Source organism: Panicum virgatum, chromosome 2N, assembly GCF_016808335.1.
Source record: "Panicum virgatum strain AP13 chromosome 2N, P.virgatum_v5, whole genome shotgun sequence".
In the NCBI taxonomy this organism is placed as follows: Eukaryota; Viridiplantae; Streptophyta; class Magnoliopsida; order Poales; family Poaceae; genus Panicum; species Panicum virgatum.
This window is the reverse complement of record NC_053146.1, coordinates 69,933,795-69,960,035: the sequence shown is the minus strand read 5'-3', so window position 1 is coordinate 69,960,035 and position 26,241 is coordinate 69,933,795. Positions and strand designations below refer to the sequence as shown.

The window sequence follows — 26,241 nt, the reverse complement described above, 5'->3', positions numbered from 1 at the left end:
CTGTTAATGGTTACTTTTAATCTTGTTACGTACACAAGACAGATTGCGATGTTGGCACCTTTTGACAATTACGACGAGAAAGTATCAAGCTCAACTTTCTTTCCTTCTTTTCTAAATCATCGTGAACTCGTGATCCGTGAAAATCTAAATTTCCGCATAGAGCTGATGGACCATTTAAGGTGTTGCAACGAATTAATGAGAATGCATATAAGTTTGATTTTCCTGCAGATTTTGGGGTTAGTCCCATATTTAACATTGCAGATTTGAAGCCATGTTTGGGAGAAGAAGACGAGCTTGAGTCGAGGACGACTCAAATGCAAGAAGGGGAGGATAACGAGGACATTAACACCACCAATACATCCACACCGGCACTCACACCTGCATCGCCAATACCACCTGGTTCTATTACTCCTGCTCGTGCCCGCCAACTTAACCATCAAATAAGCTCACTCTTAAGTTCTTATCCATCATATGTAGACAATGGAGACCCGTGTACTCTTGTTTTGGTTAGAAATGATGGAGTTTAGCTTAGGAATGATGGAGAGGATCAGAAAGGGAGGGGATTCACGCGGGCTGGATTCAAACCAGAGAACAACAACGAATTGTGAAGGTTGCCACGACTTCATTGGAGTCCGATTGGGGACTTCTTGGACTTCATGGAAAGCCTATAAAGTCTATTTTCCAACGGATCCAGTATCACATCCATACCTGTTCCCGAGTGAACACAGTCATTATTTTTGTACATAAACCTTTTCTGTCTGCGGTGCTGCATCACCAAGTTGAGTCCAATACGGACAAGTCCTAGGGTTGGGGGCAACCTTAGTCGTCCTCCCACGTTTTATACTCCTTAGATGCTGCCAGATTAGGGTTGGGTTTTGTTTAGTTGCAAGTTAGCTTTTGCTGCTTCCTTGAAAGCACGCGTGCTAGATCAGCCGCCCGTCTTTTTGTATTCAAAACCCCACCATAGTTGAGATTTAGTTTGGGTTTTCAACTTCACCTTATGATTTCGGTGCTTGTGTTACTTGTTGTTGCTAGTTCTTTGATTGCTTGCAGGACGAGTGCCCTCATGGCTGGTGGTCGCACTCCACAAGATCGGAACGAACTAGGAAGGTGATGTATCGGTTGCTAAGGCATAACATCTCTGGAAGTTGTAATTGGGCCATGAGCGTTGCCTTCCTCCCCCAAATTGAGATATCCAGTTTCCTCTCATCGAAATATCGGAATCCAACCCCACGGGTTCACATCAGTCATGCAAAGAACCTCTACAACTTTTATAATTTATTTAGATGATGGATGGATGATTTCTCACTCGGATTAGATCTCACACATCTCCGGAGGACATCATCATCAAATCAAAAGAATACAACAATAGTAAGTACGTTAATAAACAAAATAAAGCAGACCGGTGAACCCTTTGATTTTTGTCTACTTCACCTCCTTGCCTCTCCTCTCTCTTCTCCTCTCCTCTTTTTCCTCCGTCCACCCAGTCTCTTGTCCCTCCCTCGCCCAACAACACCACCACCACAACAATAGCTCCAAACTTGGATACAATATTTTGATCCTCCACCCAAGGCGAACACCGCTCATCTTCTCCCGGATTCCTTTAGAGAAGAAGTGTGGTGCCACGATTCACTACCCGATGTGCTAGCTGTCAGGTATCAAACACAAGGAGTACGGGTTGTTGGAGACACCCACTTAGAGATCCAGCTAGGGGAGTATGCGGTGCGTTGTTCATATATGGAAGGGTGAAACTTAAGGATACAAAGAGGGTTTTAGCTAGACAGATTCAAGCTACTTAAGAGAATGTAATACCCTACTCATGTGTGCGATCACCTCTTTAGATTATATAGTTAGTGCATGAGAGTTTGATCCAAAAGCCGAGCAACAAATGAGAGATCTGTTTCTTAATCCTACATCCTTTCCTTTTGTAGCCCCTATGGTCCCAAGTGGTCTTGGGATTATGGTTTAGGATCACTTTGATATTTCAGCCACACAGGTTTGAGAATATAATGAAGTGCAGAACAATTCAAACCTAGGTGTCAATCATCGTAAGGTCCCTCACCCCCGAAGGTAGGAAATAGGGGAGACCTCTTAACAGTTGGCCACTTCTCGTATTGAAGCAGCCTGTTCGAATGCCCTGAAAAGAGCTGTCCGGGCTGGAATCGGCTGGTATTCACTGTTCATACTGTTCACTGCCGTTCGGCTGCCGACCGGCTGGGCCAGCGATTCCAGCCAAGCCAGAGCTTTTCAGCTCATCCGACCCTACCCACGGAGAATCAACGTCTGTGCAGGAGCAACCTGCCCCTCCAAAATCACTAGTGATTTGCGCGCGCCCATGCGCGCGGGCAAGCACGCTTTTTTGGAAATGGTTGTAATCGAGATGGAAACAAGATAATAGTAGCGAATATATCATAGGAAAAAGTGTGGTTAGACCAATTGAGTCATGTTTATGTATGTAAACCGGCTTGCCTTATAGAATGGAACAGTATTCAGGTTTCTCCGAGCACTCACTTAACCAAACCTTTTTTTTCCCTGCAGGTTTACATGTAGTGATCTTTGTGTTCAAGTTGCTGAGCCAAAACTTCGCCCCTGCTTGCTGAGAACCCTTGAGACCTTATTTTCATTGATGTGCTCATATTATGCTATTATGAGCTTTTCCCCAGGAGATAAGGTAACATTTATTGTTTTGCCTTCACTTTTATTGTTGAAATCTTCACCATATATCTCTGATTAACAGATATGGACTGAGTGGCAAATGCTGCCAAGGCTCAGCACTTCAAAGTAAAGCAATATGAGAAACTACAAAATTTCTCTTTCTGCTTCACTGAACACAGACTATATAGTGAAATCGGGAAGCCAAAAGAAGATGAGATATATTTGAACCAATTATATGCTTACAGATGGTCAACATTCTTATATCCCTCTGATTCAAAACATATGATGACATTTTGATTAGCAATTTGTTTGGAAAATATAAAATTTCTAACAAAAATGATTAGAAATTATTACATACTTTTCATGATGAATCTAGCAAGACCTATCTTACTTAATCAAACTATGTAATTCTTTGTATATGGATGGTCAAAGCTTGAAAAGTTTGACAGCTAGGAATCCTAGAATGATATATTCTGATGTCAAATGCTACCATTTTTAATCTGCCTTCTATATGTGGAGTCGGAGCTTGGCAACTGTTCTATTTTTTTCGAATTGTAGATTGAATACATGATGAATATTTTTCTGTTTTCCGTATGAAATAAATTTAAGGTAATTGCACCTATCTTAAAATCCGATAATCTATATATATGTGGATGTGATGCAATATATGCTTAATCTAATTTTGAATACCAGGTTGTTGTTGCTCTTATTCATGATTTATTTGTTTCCTCTTCAGAATATTGAGTCCAAGGGCCCAGATCTAGCAGACAAGAATGACACATCACAGAATAGTAGTAGACTCAGGAAGGGGTCATTCAAGTGCAGAAGTCATTCAGGATGGTTCTGTAGCTGAAAAAAAGTCACAGAGCATCATCATCCGAGTTGTAGTATGTGCGATTGAAATAGTTAATTGCAGAATAAACTTTACTGTGAAGTCGTACGAGACAGCTTGGTTTATTCGTGGCGCAAAAGATAGGGTCTGACATAAGAGTGATGCAGGTTTAAAGATATATCTTACATACACATGGTACAAAATGGAACTAATTTACACTAACTCTATACATCTTCAGAACTTTAAAAACTGGAAGTGGTAACTATAGCTAGGTGCTGGATGGTCCTCCTATTTCTTCTTTTCGACACCTGTATTCTTTGTGTTGACCTTCGATGAAGTCTTGTCCATGAAGCATGATCGTCTTGTGCATCTGAACTAAAGAAGCAGCTAGCTTGCTGAAAGGATCGATTGGAAATGGGTGACCAGTATAAGCTAATCTGATTTTTACTTCAGTGTCCGATTGTCCCATGTAGTGACTTATTTGCAAAGGTAGTACAGTAGAATTGCCCATACTAGCAGCGTTCAACGCATCTTCCATCTTCTTGTAACCCGATATTTTCAATTTCAACTCTTTTTCTAGTATGCTCTCTCTATCTTCAGAAAACATAAGATTTGTCTGACTAGAAAAAAAGATTGGCTCTGGCTGTTTCGAAATCTGAACGGCTGAAGTCATCAATGATTACTTTTTTGTTCACGAGATTTTCTAATTGCTTTGTCATAAGCGCTTTGGATGGCTTCGTTGGCTTTGGTTTTGAAGTTGCCGTAGAATTCTTTTGCATTATTTTCAGATATATTAGTGCCGTGGATTCCCAGAACTGTTATTTTGCCTACGAAATCGTCTGGATATATTTGGTTTGCTACCTCTTGTGTAACTGAGAGATTTAGCCTTTGTGCTGCTGCTTGAAAAGTCTGTTTCCTGTCTATGTAGAGACGGAGAGGTTCCTGTGTCAGAAAGGATAATTTGTTATTGCAAAATAAAGGAGGCACGTCCTTTGCTAAGCTCTTGTATGGAACGTAACTTATCTTATTAGTGAGTAAATTTTGTCGTTCTGGTTGATGACACCTCTAGAATAAGAAAAGCAAACAACAAACAACAGGAATCCGCATGTGCACAGAAGATTAGTATGCAAAAATGAATGTACCTTCCGAATGAAGCTGCAAGGGTCGATGTCATGTTCTTCGGTCGCCATGGATAAGAGCACCGTAGAGGAACGTAGAGCATACTTACTTATGTGAAGGGTGTAGAGGATTTTATTTAACCAATACAGTCACTGTGACCGCTGTAACTTGGCAGGTGTCACAATTTTTATCTGCGTGGTACTGTACGTGTCGTTGCTACCTGCAATTTGGTGGTATGAGCAGTGTACAACGAACCTTGGATAAGCACGTGTTTTGTCGTGAAAGGAATTGTACTGCTTAAATGAGCAGGTTGATGTGCCATTTATTGTTAGAATACGGACAGGAATCGATGGCCGCGAACCACAGGATGACCATCGGAAGGCCCATCGATTTTTCGGCGACGTGGCCGGGTCGCGCGGGTGCCTCCCCCGCCACGAGTGTTATCGAAGATAGTGTGGCTGCCCTAGGCTCGCTGCTGTATCCTGAGCGACCTTACTATTTGTCACCCATAAAATACCCTGGATGGCTGGATCACTCGTAAAGGAGGGTTCATTCGCAGCTGGTACGCTTACTACATTTTGAGAAAAAAGTACTTGTATTAGATGGAGATTAATACCACACATATAAATATGAGAAATTATAGAAGAATGTTGCACTCATTCAATCATCACCTCCACATACGTGCAAAGAATATTTGAACCAACAATTTACAACATCTTCTATTTGCAACATACGGAGCATTGCAAAACATTCTGCCAAATACATTTACTCACCAAAAATGTTATTAAATCCAAATCCCACAACCTATCTGCTCCAGTCAGTGCAACGAGATCCGGTAATTATTATTTGGATTTGAAGAAAATGTTAGTAGCTGACAAGCACGTCAAGATATTTACAATTGCACGGTCCCAGACGTACAACAATTTCGTGGAGATAACAATCGCGCAACACACAACTCGTTAAAAGCATGGTTGGTCCATGTCCACACTTTGCTACCTATTTGCCAAACTTCTGTACGCCTGGCTTCACATTCCTTGTACAATGCACAGTAAGCAGCCGACCCAAAAGAGCCAAATCACATTCATCAAATCAAACATATACGTTAAATTGAACCAGTGCATTCACAATGCTCCAATGGCAGCACAACATGAGCGCTATCTTAAAAGAAAGAAAGAAAAGACGCCCCTGAATATCAACGGCCTCTTGTAAGGGCACCACTGTACGCACTTCCTCATGTATCCATTGTGCATATGCACTTGCGTAGTACCATAGGTATATCACATATGCCCATGGATAATAACGCGGGTTCAGCTCATCCATCATGGAAGTTCCAGATCTACTTAACTAGCTTGGCACAATCAAATAAATAGCTAAAGAGACCACATAATAGAGAGATCCACAGCTGTGCAATACAAAAAGGATAATATGCTAACGTGGGAGGATGCGCACAGTTTACTCTACCATCTAATAATTCAACATAAGCTAACTTTGATACCAAGCACACAACCAGGCATGTATCTGCAGAAAGCCTAAAGTTTGCTCACCCACTCAGTGACTAATGTGACCTGGTCAGTGGGCGATCCTAACTCTAAGTCAGGTACACCAATTAATGCTCCATTGCTCCAGACTTCATGGTGCATTTCCTGAATTCACACCATGCAAATTTGATAAGCAAAAGAATCAGCAAATATAGTTGGCATCAGTCAAAGAACATGTACCTCTGAATTACAGCATATCAAGTTCAGACCGCAGCACTTAAGAAACCTGAGGCGCGGATGGCAAGTATTGAATTTCATAGGTGAGCAGCGATGGACCGAATGCACTGTACTTTCCCGAACTGCTAAATGCCCGCTCTGCATCAGCACGCCTAGAGAAAACTACTTTTGCAATCTTCAACTTCTTAGTGATCTCAGTCTCACTCTCCACGATAGGTCCATGTATGCGGAATATGCTATTGATGTCATCCACAGAAGGGATAGCTTCTGGACTGCTAAAATGTAAAATCAAGGCTGCTGGGCCATCTGCAGGTTTCGCGTCCAGCGGACAATCTGCAGAAGCTGGATGATTTGCATCTGCCGGAGGATGATCTGTAGATGCCGCATCTTGAGGTGCCTCCTCCTGCTTCATCTTCTTATTGGCACTCCTGTTAGTGTTGTGAGGGTGGCGCTTCCTCTTGCGGCCTTCATAATCACTATCTCCATCATCAAAATCGCTGATGATGATATCACACCAGTATGAGTCCTCAGCCTTCCTAGCTGAGTACAAGCTCCCCGCGGACTTCCTCCGGCCCCTCTGACCATCCGCGGCGGCGATCAGATGGTTGTCGGCTTCTGGACTTGTAGCTGGGCCCAAGCTCCCAGCTGACTTTTTCCTACCCTTCTTGCAACCGAAAGTCTGGAGCAGCTCTTTATCTTCATAAACACTGGGCGCTTCAGAGTCCTTGTGCTTTGAGAAGAAGCTAACGATGACAGGAACCAAGCCATGACTACCGTTGACAGGATCAGCGGCAACGGAGAGAAGCTGCAGCAGCATGTCAGCAGCGGGCGGATACTCGAGTCTGTCTTCCATCTCCTCATCCTTGAGGTGTGTGTCCCTGCAGGCATCGGTTTTCCTGGGCCTCCCCCGTGGCCTTGCACAAGGCGCAGCAGCGCCCCTGCCCCTGCCCCTGGACCCTCTCTTGCGGTCGGAACCGAGGTCGGATTCAGAGTCAGTGCCCCCCTTCTTGCTGGGGTCCCAGTCCTCATCGGAGTCATCCCTGACGGCTTCGTCCTTCCTCTTCCTGCCCCTCCTGGGCGTGGCGGCGTCATTAGCATCCGTGGTGGTGGATTTGGTAGGCGTGAGGGGGAGCAGGCCGAGCTCAATGGTGTAGTTGGGGGGGTCCGGCAGTGCCCTGAAGGCGTCGAATGCCCTGAGATGCGCCTTGGCGATGGCTGCCTGCACCCTGTTGGTGAAGCCGGTGCGATCGGCGGCCAGGTCGTGAAGCGAGGTGAGGAAATCGGCGGGGACAAAGGGGCGGGCGGGGGTGGCGAGGGCGTCCTGGACGCGGCGGGAGAACTCGTCGAGGGAGGCCTCGACGGCAGCGTGGAAGTCGTCGCCGCCGTCGTCGTAGAGCTCGGCGACTGGGAAGTAGGGCTCGTAGGGCCTGAGCTCGGCGGCGTCGCACCAGGCGAAGGCCTTGTCGCCGAAGTAGGAGACGAGGAGCTGGCCGTGGTGGCCGGTGCCGTCGCCGCCGGCGGAGTAGACGAGGCCGGGCCATGCGGCGTGGGTGAGCTTCTTGCCCCAGACCATGTCGCCCGGCGCGAAGCCGCCGACCCTGGGGGCGCCGGGATCCGGAGGGCGCGGGCGGGCGGGGGGCGGAGGGTTCTTGCGGGGGCGGCCGCGGCCGCGCTTGGGCGGCGGCAGGGCTTCGGAGGAGTTGTTGAGGTCGATGTGGGCGGACATGGTGGCGGGGGTAGGGTAGGGTTAGGGTTGGGGCGGGGGGGGGGGGGGGGTCGATTTGGGGATGGAACGGAAAGCGCTCGATGAAGGGAACGGCAAGAAAGTGGAGTGAGTGATGGAAGCGAGGCGAGGGACACACCGCCCACGCCCACGCGCCTATACATGGTCATGCAGCCCGAAGCCCATAGGCCCGGCCCAAGCACGGCGATTTTGGTCCGGCTTAAGCACAGCACGACCCGGTCCAAACTGTACCCAGGCTAGCCCGGCCCGCTACCCGTGCCCGGGCTTGGGCCGCACCCCTCGCCCGTGGGCTGGCACGGCCTGGCACGGAAGTTGCAGGTCGGCCCGTAGTTGGCCCGCTAACTCTAAAATCTAACCAGCCCAGCCGGCCAGCCCACACAACTCCCCCCACTCCCAGGCTGCAAACCCTAGCGGCCCACTTACCTGGTCACCACGTCCGCCCAGCGAGCGCCACCCCCATCCCCCAACGCAGCGCCCCTCGCCTCCCCCCGTCCCCCGAGCCCCGAGCGCCGACGGCGGCCGCCGCGCCTCGTCTCCGCCCCGCCGGCCGCCGCAGCGCCGCATCCTCGTCTCCGCCTGGCCCGCCGCCGCTCCTCGTCCCTGCGCCTCTTCCTCTCCGGGCGCCGCCCCTGCGACTCTTCCCTCCGGCCGCCGCCCCTCGGATCCGCGGCGTCGGCCGCCGCCTCTTCCTCTCCGCCTCGCCGGCCTCCGCCTCCTCATCTCCGAACCACCGGATAGCCGCCGTTCCTCAGATCTGTGGCGCCGGCTGCCGCCTCCTCCCCTCCGAACCGTCGGATGCCTCGCCGGCCGCCGCCTCTTCGGATCCGCAGAGCCCGGCTGCCGCTTCCTCATCTCCCCCGCCGGCTGCCGCCGCGCGCCTCGTCGTCTCTGTTGTCTGCTCCTCGATGGGCTTCGGGCGGCCCGAGATCCGCTGTTGGGCCGGGCTGTCTCGGGCTGGCCCGGCACGAAAGTAGCCCGTGGGCTTGTGCCTAGGCCGTCAGGGGAGCCCATGGGCTAGCACGGCACGACCCGTTAGGTTATAGGGCCGGGCTAGGCATGGCCCGGTAAAGAGCGGGCCAGGGCGGGCCCGTGCCAGGGCCGGGCCGGGCCGCCCGAATGGCCATCTATACACGCGCCCTCTGAGCGCCTGCACGCAAATGGATTAGAGATCAAACTATATCCTATATCCTACACTAATATATTCTCATGAGAGAAATTAATATCACTCACTCCACTCCAAACCACCACTGTCACACACCAATCTAGTCTAAACTTTTCAGCTCACAATGTAATGAATTATTAGTCTAATTATGGTTACAACTCAATAAAAATATTTTTTCAAAAAAAATTATAATGTAGGTCTTGCCATACTGTTTTGCATAGAATAGCTGCCAGTCATACTGAGTCATCTCCAACAAATTTTAGTTATTTTGATAAAATTTTACAATGTGAACGCGATGTTATATTTCCAAATTCCGGCTCTTGACGTGGGGCCCACGTGTAGTTCTAGGCACACTGCTTTGCACATAGTAGCTGCTAGTCATACTAAATTATCTCCAATAAAATTCAGTTAATTTTAATAAAACTTTATAGTGTAAATGCAAGATTTTATTTCCAAGATCCGGCTCTTGATGTGGGGTCCACGTATAGTTCTAACTACACTGTTTTGCACAGAGTAGCTGCTAGTCATACTGAGTCATCTCTAATAAATTTCACTCAATTTCGATAAAATTTTATAGTGTGAATGCAAGGTTTTAATTCCAGGTCCGTCTCTTAGCGTGGGGCCCACGTGTAGGTCTAACCGCACTGTTTTGTATAGTACCTACTAGTCATATTTAGTCATCTCCAACAAATTTAAGTGAATTTCAATAAAATTTTATGGTGCAAATATATGGTTTTTAATTTTAAGGTCTGGCTCTCGACACGGGACCGATATTTATATATAGTCAAACTATTTTGCACAAAATATCTATTTCAACCCACTCAAACCCATATTTACATAGAACCCGCTCCGCTCCGCCGTATTACCTAATACAACATATTTCAACCCACGCAAACACACTCCACATCAAAACACAACCTATAAAACTCATTTCAACCCACACCATTTGCAGTGTAATGCGCGACTGGGAGCCGAGAGGGGCGGAACATCGACTGCGCTGTAGGGGCCAGCGGCTTCAGGATTGGTGGTGTTGTCGCTAGACCTGCTGGGCCAGGTGCTCGACCGTCTGTGCGACCGCGGGACTGCAAGGCATGCTGCCTCGTCAGCCGCCCCTTTGAGCGCGCTGCGGGTGCTCTGCTGGGACCTACTTCCACGCCTGCACCTGCTTCTCCCTGTCTCCCATTCCCGGTGCTCGAGCGACTCGATCTCTCCTCCTACACCTCGCTCGACGACGCCTCTCTCACCACGGCAGTTGCCGACGCAGGAGGCGGCCTCGCGGGGTGCCGTCTCTGGTGAGTCTCTCTTCAACTCCTCGCGGTTACGGCTTCCTCTTGTTCTCCTTGACCGATTTGAGCACTCACCTCTCCATTTCCCCACCTTGCAGGCTCTCCCCGGCCACGAGATCGCTTGCTGTCACCGTTCGTAGAACGTACTCGTCACCGAATCTCCCCACCCCGCGACCCCCTGGTGAGCCTCCTTGCGTCCCCACGCAGCCCCACCCGCCCCTGCTGTTTTGTCGCCCTTCACCGTTGGCGAAGCCACAGCTGATCATGTGCGGCTGCACGCCGTGCCGTGCTCGGGCTAGCCACACCCCGCATTGCAGCCGTAGGGTGCCGATATGTGACGGAACCGTTAAATTAAAACTCTGATTAAGCGTAATGGTCGTCATTTGAACACATTGGACGCATTAGCTTAACGACTTAATTTGGCGATCTTTTCTCAACCCACGTCCGATCGAAACAACACCGGTAGTCCCACGCGAAGGTGGGCGCAGATGGTACAAGCACAACCCATGTTTGAAAATATACCAGAGTGACATACGATAACAACAAAGAGTTTTACAAAACGAGTTCGAAATACATAATATTATACGAGTGTAGCTGTCTTTTATACAAAGTTTGATAAATATGAAATCTGCCCACTACAATGTATAAGAACGACAAAGAATTACACACTCAGCCCACGAGTGTGCAATTCCAACACTCCAAAGCTACGCGCCTGGGTCCTCGACGTTCCACCCATCCGCATCCAGTCGAACGAACTTGGCGCAATACGGACAGAAATCCACGTGTGCGGGTCCTGAAATCATTTTTCCAACAAAGCCCTGAGCAACTAATACTCAGCAAGACTTACCCGACCAGTGGGTATAATTTAGCCCACATATCTAGATATGCAAAGTTTTTGGCTGGTGGTTTATTTTGCAGAAAAGCGACTAAATAAATTCCTTACTTTCAGTATTTTAGCTCCAGATTCTATACAAATTAACTCTATTCTAATATTTGCATGGATAAACTATAGCAGACATGGTGGTGCAATCAACAATAATTCAAGGTGTTCATCATCATATGTATATAAATATACTCATCATGTCGTTATAACACTACGCTGCGACGCAGTGACCAAGGTGCTCATATCCGAGAGCGACTGACGGCGAATCGATTCGATTTAACCTTGCAAGGTGAACCTAACCAACAACCAGAATTTGATTGATTCACTTAGTTTGACCATCGGTCTGAGGATGATAGGCTGAGCTGCGAATAAGCTGAGTACCCAGAGATGCATGCAACTGTTTCCAGAAATGGGCAACAAACTGTGAGCCTCTGTCTGAAATGATTGTCTTGGGTACGCCATGAAGACTCACAATCCAAGCCATATATACCTTAGCATATTGATGAGATGAATAACGTGTCTTCACTGGAAGAAAATGAGCGGATTTAGTGAGGCGGTCAACGATAACCCAAATAGAATCATATCCCTTTGACATGGGAGGCAAACCAACAATGAAGTCCATACTAATATCCTCCCACTTCCACGAAGGGATATCCAACGGTTGTAGCATGCCAGCAGGTCTGAGATGACTTGCCTTGACCCGTCGACAGATATCACACTCAGACACATATTTGGTGACCTCACGTTTCATCCTGGTCCACCAGAATCGCTGTCTGAGATCTTGATACATTTTGTTACTGCCCGGGTGAATGGAATACCTAGAAAGGTGAGCCTCATCAAGAATTTGTTTCCGGAGTTCTAAATCCTTAGGCACCACCAGCCGGTTCTTAAACCACAAAACGCCCTTGCCATCTAAATGGAAACATGCCACTCGAGGGTCATTTTCTCTGAGCCTTTGCCTAATCTTTTCCATGCTAATATTGTCTTTCTGAGCCGCAATAACTTGATCTCGAAGAGTTGGAGTGAGAACAATGTTAGCAAGAGTACCCTCAGCTACAATAGCCAAATTCATCTTCTCCATTTCTTGACACAAAGTTTCATGCAAAACTGTAGCTGAGACGCAGTTGCAACTTGCCTTGTGACTCAATGCATCAGCAACAACATTTGCCTTGCCCGGGTGATAATGAATCTCCAGGTCATAATCCTTAATCAATTCTAACCACCGTCTCTGGCGCAAATTCAACTCGCTCTGGGTGAAAATATACTTAAGACTCTTATGGTCTGAGTATATATGAATAGGGTTGCCCAGAAGATAATGACGCCAGATTTTTAATGCATGCACCACGGCTGCCAATTCCAGATCATGCGTGGCATAATTCTCCTCATGTTGTCTGAGGGCTCTAGAAGCATAAGCAATTACTCTCTGGTCTTGCATGAGTACACAGCCGAGACCCGTACCTGATGCATCACAATATACATCAAAGGGCCGAGTAATATCCGGCTGAGTCATGATAGGGGCAGACGTCAGAAACTTTCTCAGGGTCTGAAAAGCCTGCTCACATTTGTCATCACAATTGAATCTCACCCCTTTCTTGAGTAATTCAGTCATGGGTCTAGCAATTTTTGAAAAGTTCCGATACAAATCGGCGATAATAACCTGCTAGCCCAAGGAAACTCCGAATCTCTGAAACAGACTCTGGAGTCTTCCAATTCAATACATCTTGAATTTTACTGGGGTCCACAGAAATACCGTCCTCCGAGATGACATGGCCTAGAAATTGCACCTTTTTGAGCCAAAATTCACACTTGCTGAATTTGGCGTATAACTTGTGCTCCCTGAGACGCTGAAGGACGATGCGAAGATGCTCTGCATGCTTTTCTTCATTTTTAGAAAATATAAGAATGTCGTCGATGAAAACCACGACAAACTTATCCAGCTCGGGCATAAATACTGAGTTCATGAGATACATGAAATGTGCCGGAGCGTTTGTTAACCCGAAGGACATCACCAGATATTCATATAGTCCATATCTGGTAGAGAAAGCCGTCTTAGGAATATCTTCGGCTCGGATTTTGATCTGATGATAACCCGAGCGGATATCAATCTTAGAAAATACTTTGGCCCCGAATAGCTGATCAAACAAAATATCAATCCGGGGAAGTGGATATTTATTCTTGATGGTGACGGCATTCAGAAATCTATAGTCCACACACAACCTGAGGCTTTGATCCTTCTTTTTAACAAAAAGTGCTGGACAGCCCCAGGGCGAAGTGCTAGGATGAATATAGCCTTTGTCGAGCAGCTCTTGCAATTGCTTCTTTAATTCCACCGGTTCATTGGGTGGCATCCGATAAGGTCTTCGGGAAATTGGTGCCGTTTCCGGTTGCAATTCAATCGCAAATTCAACATTGCAATCCGGTGGCATCCCGGGTAAATCCTCCGGAAAAATATCCGGGTACTCACATACCACTGGTATGTCAGCCAAAGCCTTTCCCTCAATGTGAATGGAAGTGGTTGACTCAAGGTTCTTTAAAGATAAGGTCATAGCACCATGGTCAGATGGTTTTATTTGCACAGAATGTGCATTAGTGTCTAAAAGAACTCCTTGTTCCTTCATCCAGTTCATGCCAAGTATAATATCCATTCTTTGAGTTGGGAGTACTATAAGGTGTGCTATAAATCTTTTTCCTTGTAACTGGAGAGGCACTCGCCTGACAATTTGGTTGGTAATTAATTGGCCCCCGGGCGAATGAATATTGTATGGACTTGGCATGTTTTCTATTTTCAATCCGAGCCTAATGGCACACTCCTTGCTAATGAATGTATGAGATGGCCCAGAGTCAAACAATATGGTGACGGGACAATCGTTTACAGAAAACGTACCCGCCATCACTAGAGCTCCCTCCGGGATACCCTCAAGGGTGGTGTAATGCACTTGTCCCGGTTTGGAGTGAGCGACTTTGCCTTTTTGATTCTGCTGACTGGACGGTTGGCCCTATTTTGGCGGCATCAGGCAGTTCCGTGCAAAGTGTACAGGCTGCCCACAGTTGTAGCACGGAAACAAATTGGGGCGCGCCCCCAACTGCTGCACCCAAACCTTCTGCTCACTCTGCTGAGGAACAGGAGGTCTAACTGTGCCCTGTGACGGTGTGTACTGAGGGGGCCGATAACCCCACTGCTGCTGTGGTTGGTGTTGAAAGGGGGCTCGCTGTGGGCCCGACTGTACCAGGCGGAACCTCTGAGGAGCACTGCTCGAAGAGCCCACTGCCGGTGCCTTTCTCTTCTTCTCTGCCTTGTGAGCTAGGTGGGCGTCCTCCTGAATGATAGCCCCATTCACCAGCTCACTGAACGTGTTGAACTTGAATATACAATTGTGAGAGACAAAAAGTACGAAAAAAATCCCATCGTCTGGTTGTTTTGAAGTGCAGCCCTTAAATGAAACCGTGGCAACACACGGGCACTATACTAGTAAGGTTCGAAGCAGTTTCCTACTATTCTTTGGTATATGTGTTAAAATGTAAGGATTGAACTTTGGGTTGACTAGATCTATTTAGAAACATTATTTTCTTTCTTTGATATGATAGATATGCTTCGCGCCTGCATTATGGAATTAGAGTTCTTTTCTATGTTTAAATCACTCATGGCTACATGTTATTCTATTTCCTTAAGATTAAGGAGATCTATAGATATGGTGATATGATTAACTATTTGGTTGATGTTTGGCATATGTGAGATTACATTATTTAATCATGATTGACGCTATTTATGTTACAGAAGCACCACTTGTATCTCTCAGCATTAATTATCATGAACTATTCTCTTTTTCCATCATGGAGTACATGGTATTTGGATATTGAGTATATGGTATTTGGATATGGCATTTATCTTATGGCAGTGCATCATGTTGCATTGCATTGCATTGGCATATGGAGTTATGTCGTGAACCTATGGTTCAGATTGTACTGGTATAGCATCGTTTATTGGGCATAACGATGCAGCTTCATACCATGTTGGGTATGAAGACAGGAGCTCATATGCATCCATGTGCATACATCATTGGTTTGGCATAGAGATGCATCTTCATACCTTGATGGGTATGGAGGCAGGAGTTCATGTGCGTTTATATACATTTCTGTATGGGTTTGCGGGTTGGATGTGATGAAGTATATTGCGATATACTATGAATAATTATGTCTCACATTGCGCTATGGCTTATCGAAATTTGGATATACTATATGTGGGTTGTATGGGATACTGGGATATTGGTTTAATGTAGTTGCATCGAAACTAACATGAGAAGTGATACTTTTCCTAGTGAGGTGGCTGAAGTGATCGTGAAGATACTATTTATTTTCCCTTCCTTGCCATTCATAAGCCCTTCAATTTCTTTCATAATATTTTATTTGGTTATGGGATATGATCTACATTTATGCTACTTTATTTTTCCCGATTGTTATGGCAACCTATATGTTATGGCTTTTGGGGGTGACTTCCTATTGTTCTATTGGGATCATAAACTATTCGTCAGGAGTAACTCATTACAAACTAATGCTATGTTTTCATACCTTGACCTTCTAATTCTTAGAGAAAGAAGTGAATATGCGAGGGCTATTCTATACTTGTTGCGACATTAAATGAGGTGGTTTAAATAGCTTGTTAAAGTAGTTTGTTTGCTGAGATTATTCAATCTCACTCTTATTTTTCCCTCCCCAGGTTGTCCTTTGAAGAGAGCATGAGAAAATGGGTTAGTTTCACATCCTACACTTTTACAAGATCCCATAATGCTAAGATGGTTTGTCCTCCGAGAGATGATAGGGACCCCTTGCTAGTGTTGTTAAAGATAGAGTTGTTCTATCGGAGTATCACGCTTCAACATATTGTCTATCTATTATTGCTTCTGCTTTGTGCTCGTTTCAAGGTTTATGCTATCGAAATTTTTTAACTTCCAGCATTTGGTAGTGTAGAGTGTAGCATCTCAGGGTTGCGTGATACCTGGGGTGTTACAGGTTCAGATCTTGTAGTCACACAAAAAGTTGAGAGTATTATTTTCTAGAATGATAGGATATAGTTATTTGAATGCTAGTTCCGGACCATATTAGAATGTACTATAGCCTTTATGTGATAGAAGACAAATTCAGAGCTTAACTTACCAAGTTAGGTACAATTTACTGAGCTAATGCATCATAATCCATTCCCCCCTTTAGCAGCCAGAGCCTGTTAACACTTGAATATTAGCAACAAGTACATCTTTTTAAGCATATAGTTATTAACAACACATATTACCTGCACAAGTTGAAACTCCCGGTAACGATCATTTTCCTTTCGGAGCTCTTTATTCTCCCTTAGAAGCCGCTTCTCTCTAGCAGTAGCATTCGATTATGCCCGACTAGTTAACATCTGACCCTCGAAAAATCATTGTACCGTCGGTTATCGATTACAAACACCGACTATTCAACTTTTAACCATCAGCGACATCTTAACTGTTGGACATCTACAGTCTCCCCAACTGCTTGTTGGCCATTGTACTAGCCTGCCGGCCTAAGTTAGGTTTCTAGTAGTGTTTGTGGTGGGTGTGAGCAGTTGGCCATCTGGCCCGAGGACCACGACATAATTTTTTGGCCCGGCACGAAGTTAATTGGACTCAAACCTCGTGCCGTGGCTGAAGCCTCGACATGTGGACCGGTCCGGCCCAGCAAGAATAAGTATCTGCTCGACCAGGCACATGGGTCGGCCCGAGCACAAGAGGCCTGCTAAGGCTCGGGAGCCCGATTAACTTCGTGCATATGTATATTTGAATGTATATGTGTGAATAAAAGTGTTTGAATATGAGAATGTGTAAAGATTTTAATAATTTTTTTTGCCAAATTTGAAATTTTAAAACGATTTTGAATTAAAGAAGAGGTTAAATGGCTACATAGACTCACGAGCCGGCCCGACCCGCAGAGCCCGTATAGGATATTGGATCATGCCCAGATGGAGACCTCGGCACTTGAGCCGGTCCGGCCTGGCACCCGAATGACCGACTATAGCTGTGGGGTCGTCGTCCTGGTGCCTGGTGGTCATGCGATGCAAATATATATGCATACAATGGATCCCACCATCTCGATCAGTAGCTCATTCACTACAATATATGTAGATATCTGAGTCGATCGATCTGATGCTCATAGATTTTAAGCCAAGCAAGCACAAGCATGGCGTCGCCGAAGCACCACAATAGTAAGCAGGCCACTAACAAGACGAAGAAGAAGCGCCCCCTGCTGCTCCGCCGTGCGATGCTGCATTCCTGCCTCTGCTTCCTGCTCGGTCTCCTCACCGGCCTCGCCCCTTCCGACTGGGCCGACGCCGCCAACGCCCAGGTCTTCCGGGCAGTCCGCGCCATCAACCACACGGCAGCCCTGCTGCAGCTCAAGACGACGGCGCGCTACCTGGAAGAGCCGCACCACCCCCAGCTGCTGCTGGTGGTGACGACGACGACGGGGCTGTCGCCGGAGCGCGAGCGGCGGTCGGCGGCGCTGACTCGCACCGCGCACGCGCTGCGGCTGGTGTCCCCGCCCGTGCTGTGGCTGGTGGTGGAGGCCGCGCGGGAGGCGCCTCCCACGGCCACCCTGCTGCGCCGCACGGGGGTCGTCTACCGCCACCTCACCTACACCGACAACTTGACGTCCGACGCCTGGGAGGAGGAGCGCCACCACCAGCGGAACGTCGCGCTGGGGCACATCGAGCAGCACCGCCTGCACGGCGTCGTCTTCTTCGCGGGCCTCGCCGACGTCTACGACCTCCGCCTCCTCGAGCAGCTCCGGCGGATCAGGTGGTGATGCGATGCATTCTCGATCGCTCTTGTTAATTTAATTTGTCGCCGGGCGCTCCATCGGCCTGCGACTGTTTTGTCGGTGGTCGAATAACTCATGAATGAATGGATGGGGATGGGGACATGGATCGGAGTCCCAGCAGTGAAATAATTCGTGTCGGCAGGCAGGCTGGCATGGCCTATGGACTCTCATGGGATGCTCATGCATGAATAATGAATCATATCATTGGTGGCCACTCCTCCAATAATGTTACAGTACTAATGCATGCATGCAGGACCCTTGGTGCGTGGCCCGTGGCGACAGTGTGGGAGCAGGAGAGGAGGGTGGCCATCCAAGGGCCCCTCTGCAGTAGCGGTGGCGCTGCTGCATCCGCGTGGTTCTCCGCCCCCACCACCACCACCTCCGGCGCCGGCGGGGGTTTCAGCAGGCCCACGCCCCCGCTCACGTCAGATGACTCCGTCCACGGCTTCGCCTTCGCCAGTGACCTGCTCTGGGACCCTGCCAGATGGGACCGCTTCCCGACCACCGAGCCAGACCAGTCGCAGGTACGCTTTGCATCTTTATAATAGGAGGATGTCAACTCAATATAAAAATAATTGCATTGTAAACGAAGCTATTAAATATAATTAATGCACAATTAGAGGATGGTTACCGTAGAAACTAGTGGTCAAATTATGGACTAATTAGGCTTAACTTAATAGATTCGTCTCGTGATTAAATCACGACTTATGAAATTAGATTTGTAATAAATCTATGTTTAGTACTCCTAATTGATGTTTAAATATGCGATGTGACGGGACTTATGACTTAAACTTATAAAACCAAACGTGGCCTAGATTTTCCATACGTCTCTAGAGGATAATTTTTCCCAGATCTATATGAAACTATGCTTCATCATCGGCTACCCAACTCGATAAACCCGACCCGACCCGCTCGAAAAAATCCAATCCGACCCGATCCGATTAATGTGTAGGTCGGGCTCGGACCAAAATTTTCAACCCGATAAAAAAAACTGGTCAGCCACTAGCCGATTCTTTTCACCCGAAATCCAACTCAACCTGACCCAACCCAAATTTTATACACAAAAAAATCAGGTTTGACCAGACCCAACCGGACCCGACCATGTGTTGGGTCGGGCTCGGGCCAAAAAACCGCCCCGATGGATGGTCAGGTCAAGCCGGGTACGAGCCAAAGAAAAATGTGTTGGGTTCTTTTTGACCCAACCCGACTCGATAAATGATCAAATCTACATGTGAACATCAATCTTGTGCTCTTTTACTCAATGTACAAGATGTGACATGGCCGTACGAGACATTGATTGTCAGCGTTCCTGTTGGGATTTAAATTGATTTGCTCGGGTTCCGATTAGTATTCTCATTGATGGATCGAGGAATCATTGCTTGCTTTACAAATAACTAGGCAATTACATCCATACATTGCTACGGGCAAAGTTGGTATAAGTATTGGATACGTATAATTATCGGTTTGTTAATTTTTAGAGATCTGTGTGATCGAGTCATGGCAAAGGGCTGGTCCAACTCACAGACGGGATGGACTAAGGTCCACCTGACACAAGACGAATCAAACCAAAAATTTAGGTAGAAACATTATTTTCTTTAGAAATATGTGTAGATTAGGCAATTATGTCCGTGCATTACTACGAATAAAGTTGGTATAAATATTTGATATGTATACTACGTGATCGAGTCATGGACAAAGATTAACTGGTCCGACTCGCATACGAGATGGACTCCTGTCAATACACAAGACGAATCAAACAAAAAATTTAGGTAGAAACTTTAATTTCTTTAGAAATATGTGTAAATTAGTCAATTATGCCCGTCCATTGCTACGAATAAAGTTGGTATAAACATTGGATATGTATACTAGGTGATCGAATCATGGACAAAGATTAACTGGTCCGACTCGCATATGAGATGGACTCCTGTCAATACACAAGACGAACCAAACTAAAAATTTAGGTGGAAATCTTACTTGCTTTAGAAATAAAATAAATAAATATGCAGTTTCTATATATAATTAATAATATGATTATACGATTATGACCGACTTATATTGCATAGTTATTCTTGTTCAGGATTCCATCAAGTTTGTGCAACGGTTGGTGATGGAGGATTACAACAAAACAAAGCCCATCCCTGAGTATACCAACTGTTCACAAGTCATGGTCTGGCGTGTCGACACTACGCTCCTGCTCTTCTAGATCGTAATATAACCACCACTAGCTAGCTTCATTAGATGCATGCGTGTGTGTGTGTGTGTGTGTGTGTTACAGCTAGAAGTTCCATCTATCGTAAAAAAGAAGAGAGAAAGCAAGCACAAGGGAGAAACTTGAAAACAAAGTTGTATGGTACGGTATTCATGCGGGGCCATCGTCCTTCATAATAAGCAGAGTACGCTTTATATATATGCATGTATCATCGGGTATACTATATGCCTTCCTTTAGGATGTGATGTCGATAGACAGAGAAAGCAGAGAGAATTGCATCATCATGCATTGAGTCGCATCAAGGCAACGCACCTCTTCTTTTCTTGCTGCCCCTAAGCTCGCCCTCCTTTTCTGGTTCTTTTTTTATCTTTTGTCTCGTTGCAACATGCATCAATACGTTATGTAAAGAAATCTCCTGAAAAAATGCTGTGAGGTCAGCCAAAACAAGTTAGGATGTCAATGCAAGTAGCAGAACACAAGTGCTAAACTGATTTCACCAGTGAAGCCAAAGCCGGTAAAATAAGAAAAAAAATATCGTTTGAGCCAGCTGTTGCCTCTTGCTGTTGGAGGCGGTCTTAGATCTTTTTAATAGACTTATAAAATAGCTTCACGCTAAAATATCTCCGTTCGCGTAAAAATTGGATGGGTCGTTGTCCGTGATGAATGCCGCGTGGGTATCTCAACGATCGGACAACGTCTTCTGCGCCCTCCTCGCTCGGCTCCTGTGTAGGCAAGGCTCGCAGCCATCGGCATCTCTCGGCTGGCGCTCGGCTCCGGCAGACTACTGGGTTTTTCACGGTGCCTCCCTCGTCGGCTGCCATCCGCTGCTGAATCATCTTGCCTCCGTTGACCAAATCGCTTCCAATCTTGTTTGCAGCGGCCTGGATCAGTTGGATTCTTTGGTTCAGGTCTCACACCGATCCATTTCTTGCTTGCTCACCTTGCAATCAATTGGATGTATCATGTTCACTTCTTGAATCAAGGTGGAAGGTGTTGGTTCCGCATGAATCTGGGACTAGTACTAAATGAAGCTGTGGAGGCAGAGCAGGAGCAGCGCTGCCCGATTTTCATCATCAAATCAAAAAGAATGAAATCCACATCGATGAAACATCTTATAATGAAAAAGTCGTGGTAAACCGTACCTACTGAATTATTTGTAATTTTCTTCTGCACATCACACAGCATGAGTCAGTCACTCCTGATCCATCCCGGGTGGGGGTGGGCCCCTGATTGATTGTGCCAATACATGCCCTGTTTAGTTTGCTTAGCGCAAGATAGGTATCGAATAAAGATAATTTGCAAAACTAACTCCACAAATTTTGTGCTACTTCGCGAGACGAATCTGACAAGACATTTGATCGTATAATTAGAGGATGGTTACTGTAGCTTTACGGTAGCCAATCATTGATTAATTACCGTCATTAGATTCGTCGCGCAAAATTGCACCCATCTGTGATTGTACAAATAAACTTCGTTTAGTACTCTATGCATGCAAGATTCCTTTTTTAGCACAAGCAGAGACTCCAGAGAGAGGAGTGCCTTGTAATAAGGGTAAATCATTTATTTTTGTGTTTATTATCGAAAAAGAGAGGAAAAAAACTACTAATACAAATAAGAAATGCAGGCTGCCGACATGCAGCAGTTAGTTGTGATGGATACTCCTATCCTCTAGTAGATGGATAGTTATAGTGTTTTAGATACACGCGTCCCCCCGTCTCTTTCTCTCTCTCGTCTTCTTGGGCGTCGGCCTCCCCTTGCAGCCAGGAGGAGGCAGGAGGCAAGGCTCCCATACCCTCTTCCATCCCTCCCTCCTCCCCGGCCGTCATGGGCACCACGTACAAGTGCTGCCTCATCTTCAAGCGCCGCTTCCACTCCCGGGACGCCCCCCCGCCCGACGACGTCCGCGCCCTCTTCTCCCTCCACTCCGGCGGCGGGCCCCACATGGGCGCCGACGGCCTCCGCCGCTACCTCAACGCCTCGGGCCACGAGGACCCCCTGGACGACGCCGAGGTGGACCGCCTGCTCGACCAGATCCGCCTACAGCAGCCGGGCCGCGCCCGCCTCCCGCGCCTCGCCCGACCGCTGCTCGCCCTCGACGACTTCCACCGCTACCTCTTCTCCCACGACCTCAACCCGCCCATCCGCCACCCGCAGGTGCACCACGACATGTCCCGCCCGCTATCACACTACTTCATCTACACGGGCCACAACTCCTACCTCACCGGCAACCAGCTCAGCAGCGACTGCAGCGACGCCCCCATCATCAAGGCGCTGCAGAGAGGGGTTAGGGTCATCGAGCTGGACATGTGGCCAAATTCAGCCAAGGACGACATCAACATCCTACACGGCAGGTGAGGTCTGCTATGCTATTCTAATATAAGAGTAAAATGCACCGCCTGAAGCGGGTGTCGTCCCGGTCCCAAACTCCAAATATCCTCAAATTTGTTAATTGGTTCAAATTTATTAATTAATTCACCTGAGTTCCAAATCACTACTACCCTTATTAAACCGCTAGCATGTGTTAAGCTGACTCATAGTTGACGTGGACCTGACATATATATGGGCCCACATGTCAGACCCACGTCCCTCCTTCCTCTACCTTCCGCACATCTAGCCGGCGGTGCAGCGGGCCTTGCACGCATCTAGGGCAGCCCGGCCGCGCACAGTGGCTTGGCACAAGCCCGCGCAGGGGCGGCCGCGGCAGGCGCATGCCGGCGGCACGACAGGGGAAAGGGACTGGGGAGCATGAGGGGGTCGCGGGGAACCTCACCACAGGCTTAAGTCCGGTGGAGGAGGGTGCCGGTCCGAGGCGGAGAGGGCGCCGGTTCGGGGTGGAGGGGCTAGACCTATCGCGCTGCCGGCTTGCACCCGTGCAGGCTGCCCCTGCGCTACGCCGCACGGCGCTGGCCCCGCCGGGCTCCCCTGGACGTGGGCAAGGCCCGCCGCGCCACCGGTTGGCTGCGCGCCGGCGGGGAACGCCATGCCACCGCCGTGCCGGCCATGGTGTGGAAGGCAGAGGAAGGAGGGAGGTGGATTTGATATGTGGGCCCCACATGTCAGGTCCACGTCAACAACCAGTCAGCTTGACCGCTGGCAGTTTAACAAGGATAAAGGTGATTCGGACCTCACGTAAGCCAATTAATAAGTTTGGGGACCCAGATGTGTATTTTGGGAGTTTGGGGACCGGGATGACATCCACCGCCAATTTTAGGGGCCGGCAGTGCTTTTACTCATAATATAATTTAGCATTACTGTATTACCTGTATCTTCTTTTATTTATATATCTCTCTTATAACAACTTTGCTGCTTCATCTTGCTGCATGCTAGCCTGCCTAATGCTAACTAAGATAATGCAAGTTAATTACTAGTAATTAAGTAATCAGGTGGTGGTTCTTAATTACTTTTTGTTCAACAGAAAGAATGCATGCATGCCCAATTGCTTATGCAATTTCCATCATTTTATATTTTACATACTATACTATAGGACCTTGACCACCCCGGTTTCACTGATCAAATGCTTGAGATCCATCAAAGAATATGCATTTGTCGCGTCCCCCTATCCTGTCATCATAACGCTCGAAGACCACCTTCCGGCTGACCTCCAGGAAAAAGTTGCCAAGGTATGTCCTAGTGGCCGCAGGCCGTGCTTTTCTTTCTCGAACAAGAGTACCCCCATTGTACGTTGCCTCTTCTTCCTCGACCTGCTGCGCTTCTCTAACATGGGCCTTCTGGAAATAATCAATCTTATTAGATGGTTCTTCAAGTATTTGGCAACATACTGTACTATCCTGACACCGATCAACTCAAGGAATTCCCATCACCCGAAGAGCTCAAGGGTCGTGTCCTCCTCTCAACAAAGCCCCCCAAAGAGTACCTTGAAGCCAAGGTTGGTCCCATGAAAGAGGGTGATGCTGACCTCCTCCTTGGCAAAGGAGCCGCTGATGATGCTGCGTGGGGTAAAGAAGTACCGGATTTTCATACTGAGATCAAGTCTGCTAAAAAGGTATCGCCTTCAACTTCTACATTTATAACCCTCCTTTCTTTCACACTGCGCAATCAATCAGTTATGCGAGATTTCACCTGACTAATTGTGGTTCCCTCTGCTAGCATGATGATGATGTCTCGGAACACCAAAGAGACGACGAAGATGACGACGACGACGATGACGAGGAGGAACAGAAAATGCAGCCACATATTGCTCCACAGTATAAACACCTTATTACTATTAGAGCAGGGAAGCCAAAAGGCTCTCTAGCTGATGCCTTGAAGAGTGATCCAGATAAAGTTAGGCGCCTCAGTCTGAGCGAGCAACAACTTGCCAAAGTGGCAGAGGATCATGGCACTGAAATTGTGAGGTATACATAAAATAAAATAACTACTCTTATTAGCAGCTTCCCTCTTTGTATTTTAACAGCGGGCGCCTGCAGTAGAAAAGAGGGAGAGATTAAGATACCATATTCCTACATGCACCGAACTGTGAATAGAAAATACTGAGCACTGTAACATCTAAAATTGTTTTCCCCCTTTGCTCTAAATACGAGTAGGTTCACACAGAGAAACATACTGAGGATATACCCGAAGGGCACTCGCGTTACTTCATCCAACTACAATCCATTTCTTGGTTGGGTGCATGGTGCTCAAATGGTGGCCTTCAATATGCAGGTATATTTTCTCCTGAGCTGTCGATCCAAATTCTACAGGCTGCTGCTTGCCTAAATCGGTTCGCTGACCATTCATATAACAGCAATCCTATTTCCTCCTTGCAGGGATACGGAAGAGCCCTTTGGCTAATGCATGGATTTTATAAAGCCAATGGTGGGTGTGGCTATGTGAAGAAACCAGATTTCTTGATGCAAACTGAACCGGGAGTCTTTGACCCAAGGGAACCCCAGCCTGTGAAGAAAACCTTGAAGGTCAAGGTGTACATGGGCGATGGGTGGCGGATGGACTTTAAGCAGACACACTTTGATCAGTATTCTCCTCCAGATTTCTATGCACGGGTGTGTATGCATATACAACTCTGATTAAGTTGGGCAACAGTGTGGTTACAAGCAGCATTGCTTGTTCTAATCCACTGGTATGGTATGGTATGGTAGGTCGGCATAGCTGGAGTCCCAGCAGACTCGGTGATGAAGAAGACAAAGGCGATCGAAGACAACTGGGTGCCAGTATGGGAGGAAGAGTTCAGCTTCCCCCTGACCGTCCCGGAGATTGCTCTGCTGCGGGTGGAGGTGCACGAGTACGACATGTCGGAGAAGGACGACTTCGGCGGGCAGACGGTGCTGCCAGTGTCGGAGCTGCGCCCGGGGATCCGAGCGGTGGCGCTCTTCGACCGCAAAGGGAACAAGTACAACCACGTCAAGCTTCTCATGCGCTTCGAGTTTGCGTAGAGTGAGCCGACGATTGCATTGCAGGTGTGAGCCCGTCTCCCTTTCCTGTATGTATATGCTAGTGCGAATATATGCGTGTGAATGACAGTTTGGTGAGCTGTTTCATGGCTTCTCCGTGTATAGATTGGATTGGAATTGCCGAATTGGATGATGCAACAGTCTTGCTATGTAACATGTTACTATTATACAATAATAATAAAAATAACAAGGCATCGTGCCTAAACCATGCTGACTTCTTCCGTACTGTATGATTATTCTGAATCCAGGAAGCTGATCGATCACTACTACGTATTGCGTTGACCCTACCATCCCATGGGAAATCCTGTAAAAAAAAAACACATTTATCCGATACCTGCGAATGAATGATCATACACTCTTCTTATTTGCCCATTTGATTATGAAAACGGTGATCCTT

General features: G+C 47.2%; 3 protein-coding genes across 4 annotated transcripts; 2 read left to right on the top strand and 1 right to left on the bottom strand.

The window, feature by feature from the left end:
• Window positions 1–5,690: 5,690 nt before the first annotated feature.
• LOC120662266 lies at window positions 5,691–8,070 on the bottom strand. The gene is made up of 2 exons (XM_039941444.1): window positions 6,325–8,070; window positions 5,691–6,249 (listed from the first exon to the last, which is right to left on the bottom strand). The coding sequence occupies exon 1, from the start codon at window positions 8,045–8,047 to the stop codon at window positions 6,362–6,364; it is 1,686 nt and encodes a 561-aa protein (XP_039797378.1). The 5' UTR covers window positions 8,048–8,070; the 3' UTR covers window positions 5,691–6,249; window positions 6,325–6,361.
• A 9,326-nt stretch (window positions 8,071–17,396) lies between these two features.
• LOC120662263 (probable beta-1,4-xylosyltransferase IRX9) lies at window positions 17,397–20,717 on the top strand. 2 transcript variants are annotated; one of them, XM_039941442.1, is made up of 3 exons: window positions 17,397–18,205; window positions 18,481–18,751; window positions 20,291–20,717. In XM_039941442.1, the coding sequence occupies exons 1-3, from the start codon at window positions 17,589–17,591 to the stop codon at window positions 20,333–20,335; spliced, it is 933 nt and encodes a 310-aa protein (XP_039797376.1). In that variant the 5' UTR covers window positions 17,397–17,588; the 3' UTR covers window positions 20,336–20,717. The 2 variants fall into 2 exon arrangements, with proteins under 2 accessions (XP_039797376.1, XP_039797375.1); XM_039941441.1 differs by having other exon boundaries at window positions 17,408–18,205; window positions 20,305–20,717.
• Window positions 20,718–22,081: 1,364 nt separating this feature from the next.
• Window positions 22,082–26,045, top strand: LOC120662262 (phosphoinositide phospholipase C 2-like). Its single transcript, XM_039941440.1, has 7 exons — window positions 22,082–22,787; window positions 23,921–24,056; window positions 24,188–24,439; window positions 24,544–24,791; window positions 24,981–25,098; window positions 25,203–25,436; window positions 25,533–26,045. The coding sequence occupies exons 1-7, from the start codon at window positions 22,261–22,263 to the stop codon at window positions 25,824–25,826; spliced, it is 1,809 nt and encodes a 602-aa protein (XP_039797374.1). The 5' UTR covers window positions 22,082–22,260; the 3' UTR covers window positions 25,827–26,045.
• The last annotated feature ends 196 nt before the right edge of the window (window positions 26,046–26,241 follow it).

Excerpts from the sequence above, each read along its gene's own strand:
- LOC120662266 (XM_039941444.1), bottom strand. The coding sequence starts at position 8,047 with ATGTCCGCCCACATCGACCTCAACAACTCCTCCGAAGCCCTGCCGCCG.
- LOC120662263 (XM_039941441.1), top strand. The coding sequence starts at position 17,589 with ATGGCGTCGCCGAAGCACCACAATAGTAAGCAGGCCACTAACAAGACG. Across the intron at positions 18,206-18,480 it reads GAGCAGCTCCGGCGGATCAG|GACCCTTGGTGCGTGGCCCG; the intron begins GTGGTGATGCGA and ends GCATGCATGCAG. Across the intron at positions 18,752-20,304 it reads CCGAGCCAGACCAGTCGCAG|GATTCCATCAAGTTTGTGCA; the intron begins GTACGCTTTGCA and ends ATTCTTGTTCAG.
- LOC120662262 (XM_039941440.1), top strand. The coding sequence starts at position 22,261 with ATGGGCACCACGTACAAGTGCTGCCTCATCTTCAAGCGCCGCTTCCAC. Across the intron at positions 24,440-24,543 it reads AGATCAAGTCTGCTAAAAAG|CATGATGATGATGTCTCGGA; the intron begins GTATCGCCTTCA and ends TCCCTCTGCTAG. Across the intron at positions 25,437-25,532 it reads CTCCAGATTTCTATGCACGG|GTCGGCATAGCTGGAGTCCC; the intron begins GTGTGTATGCAT and ends ATGGTATGGTAG.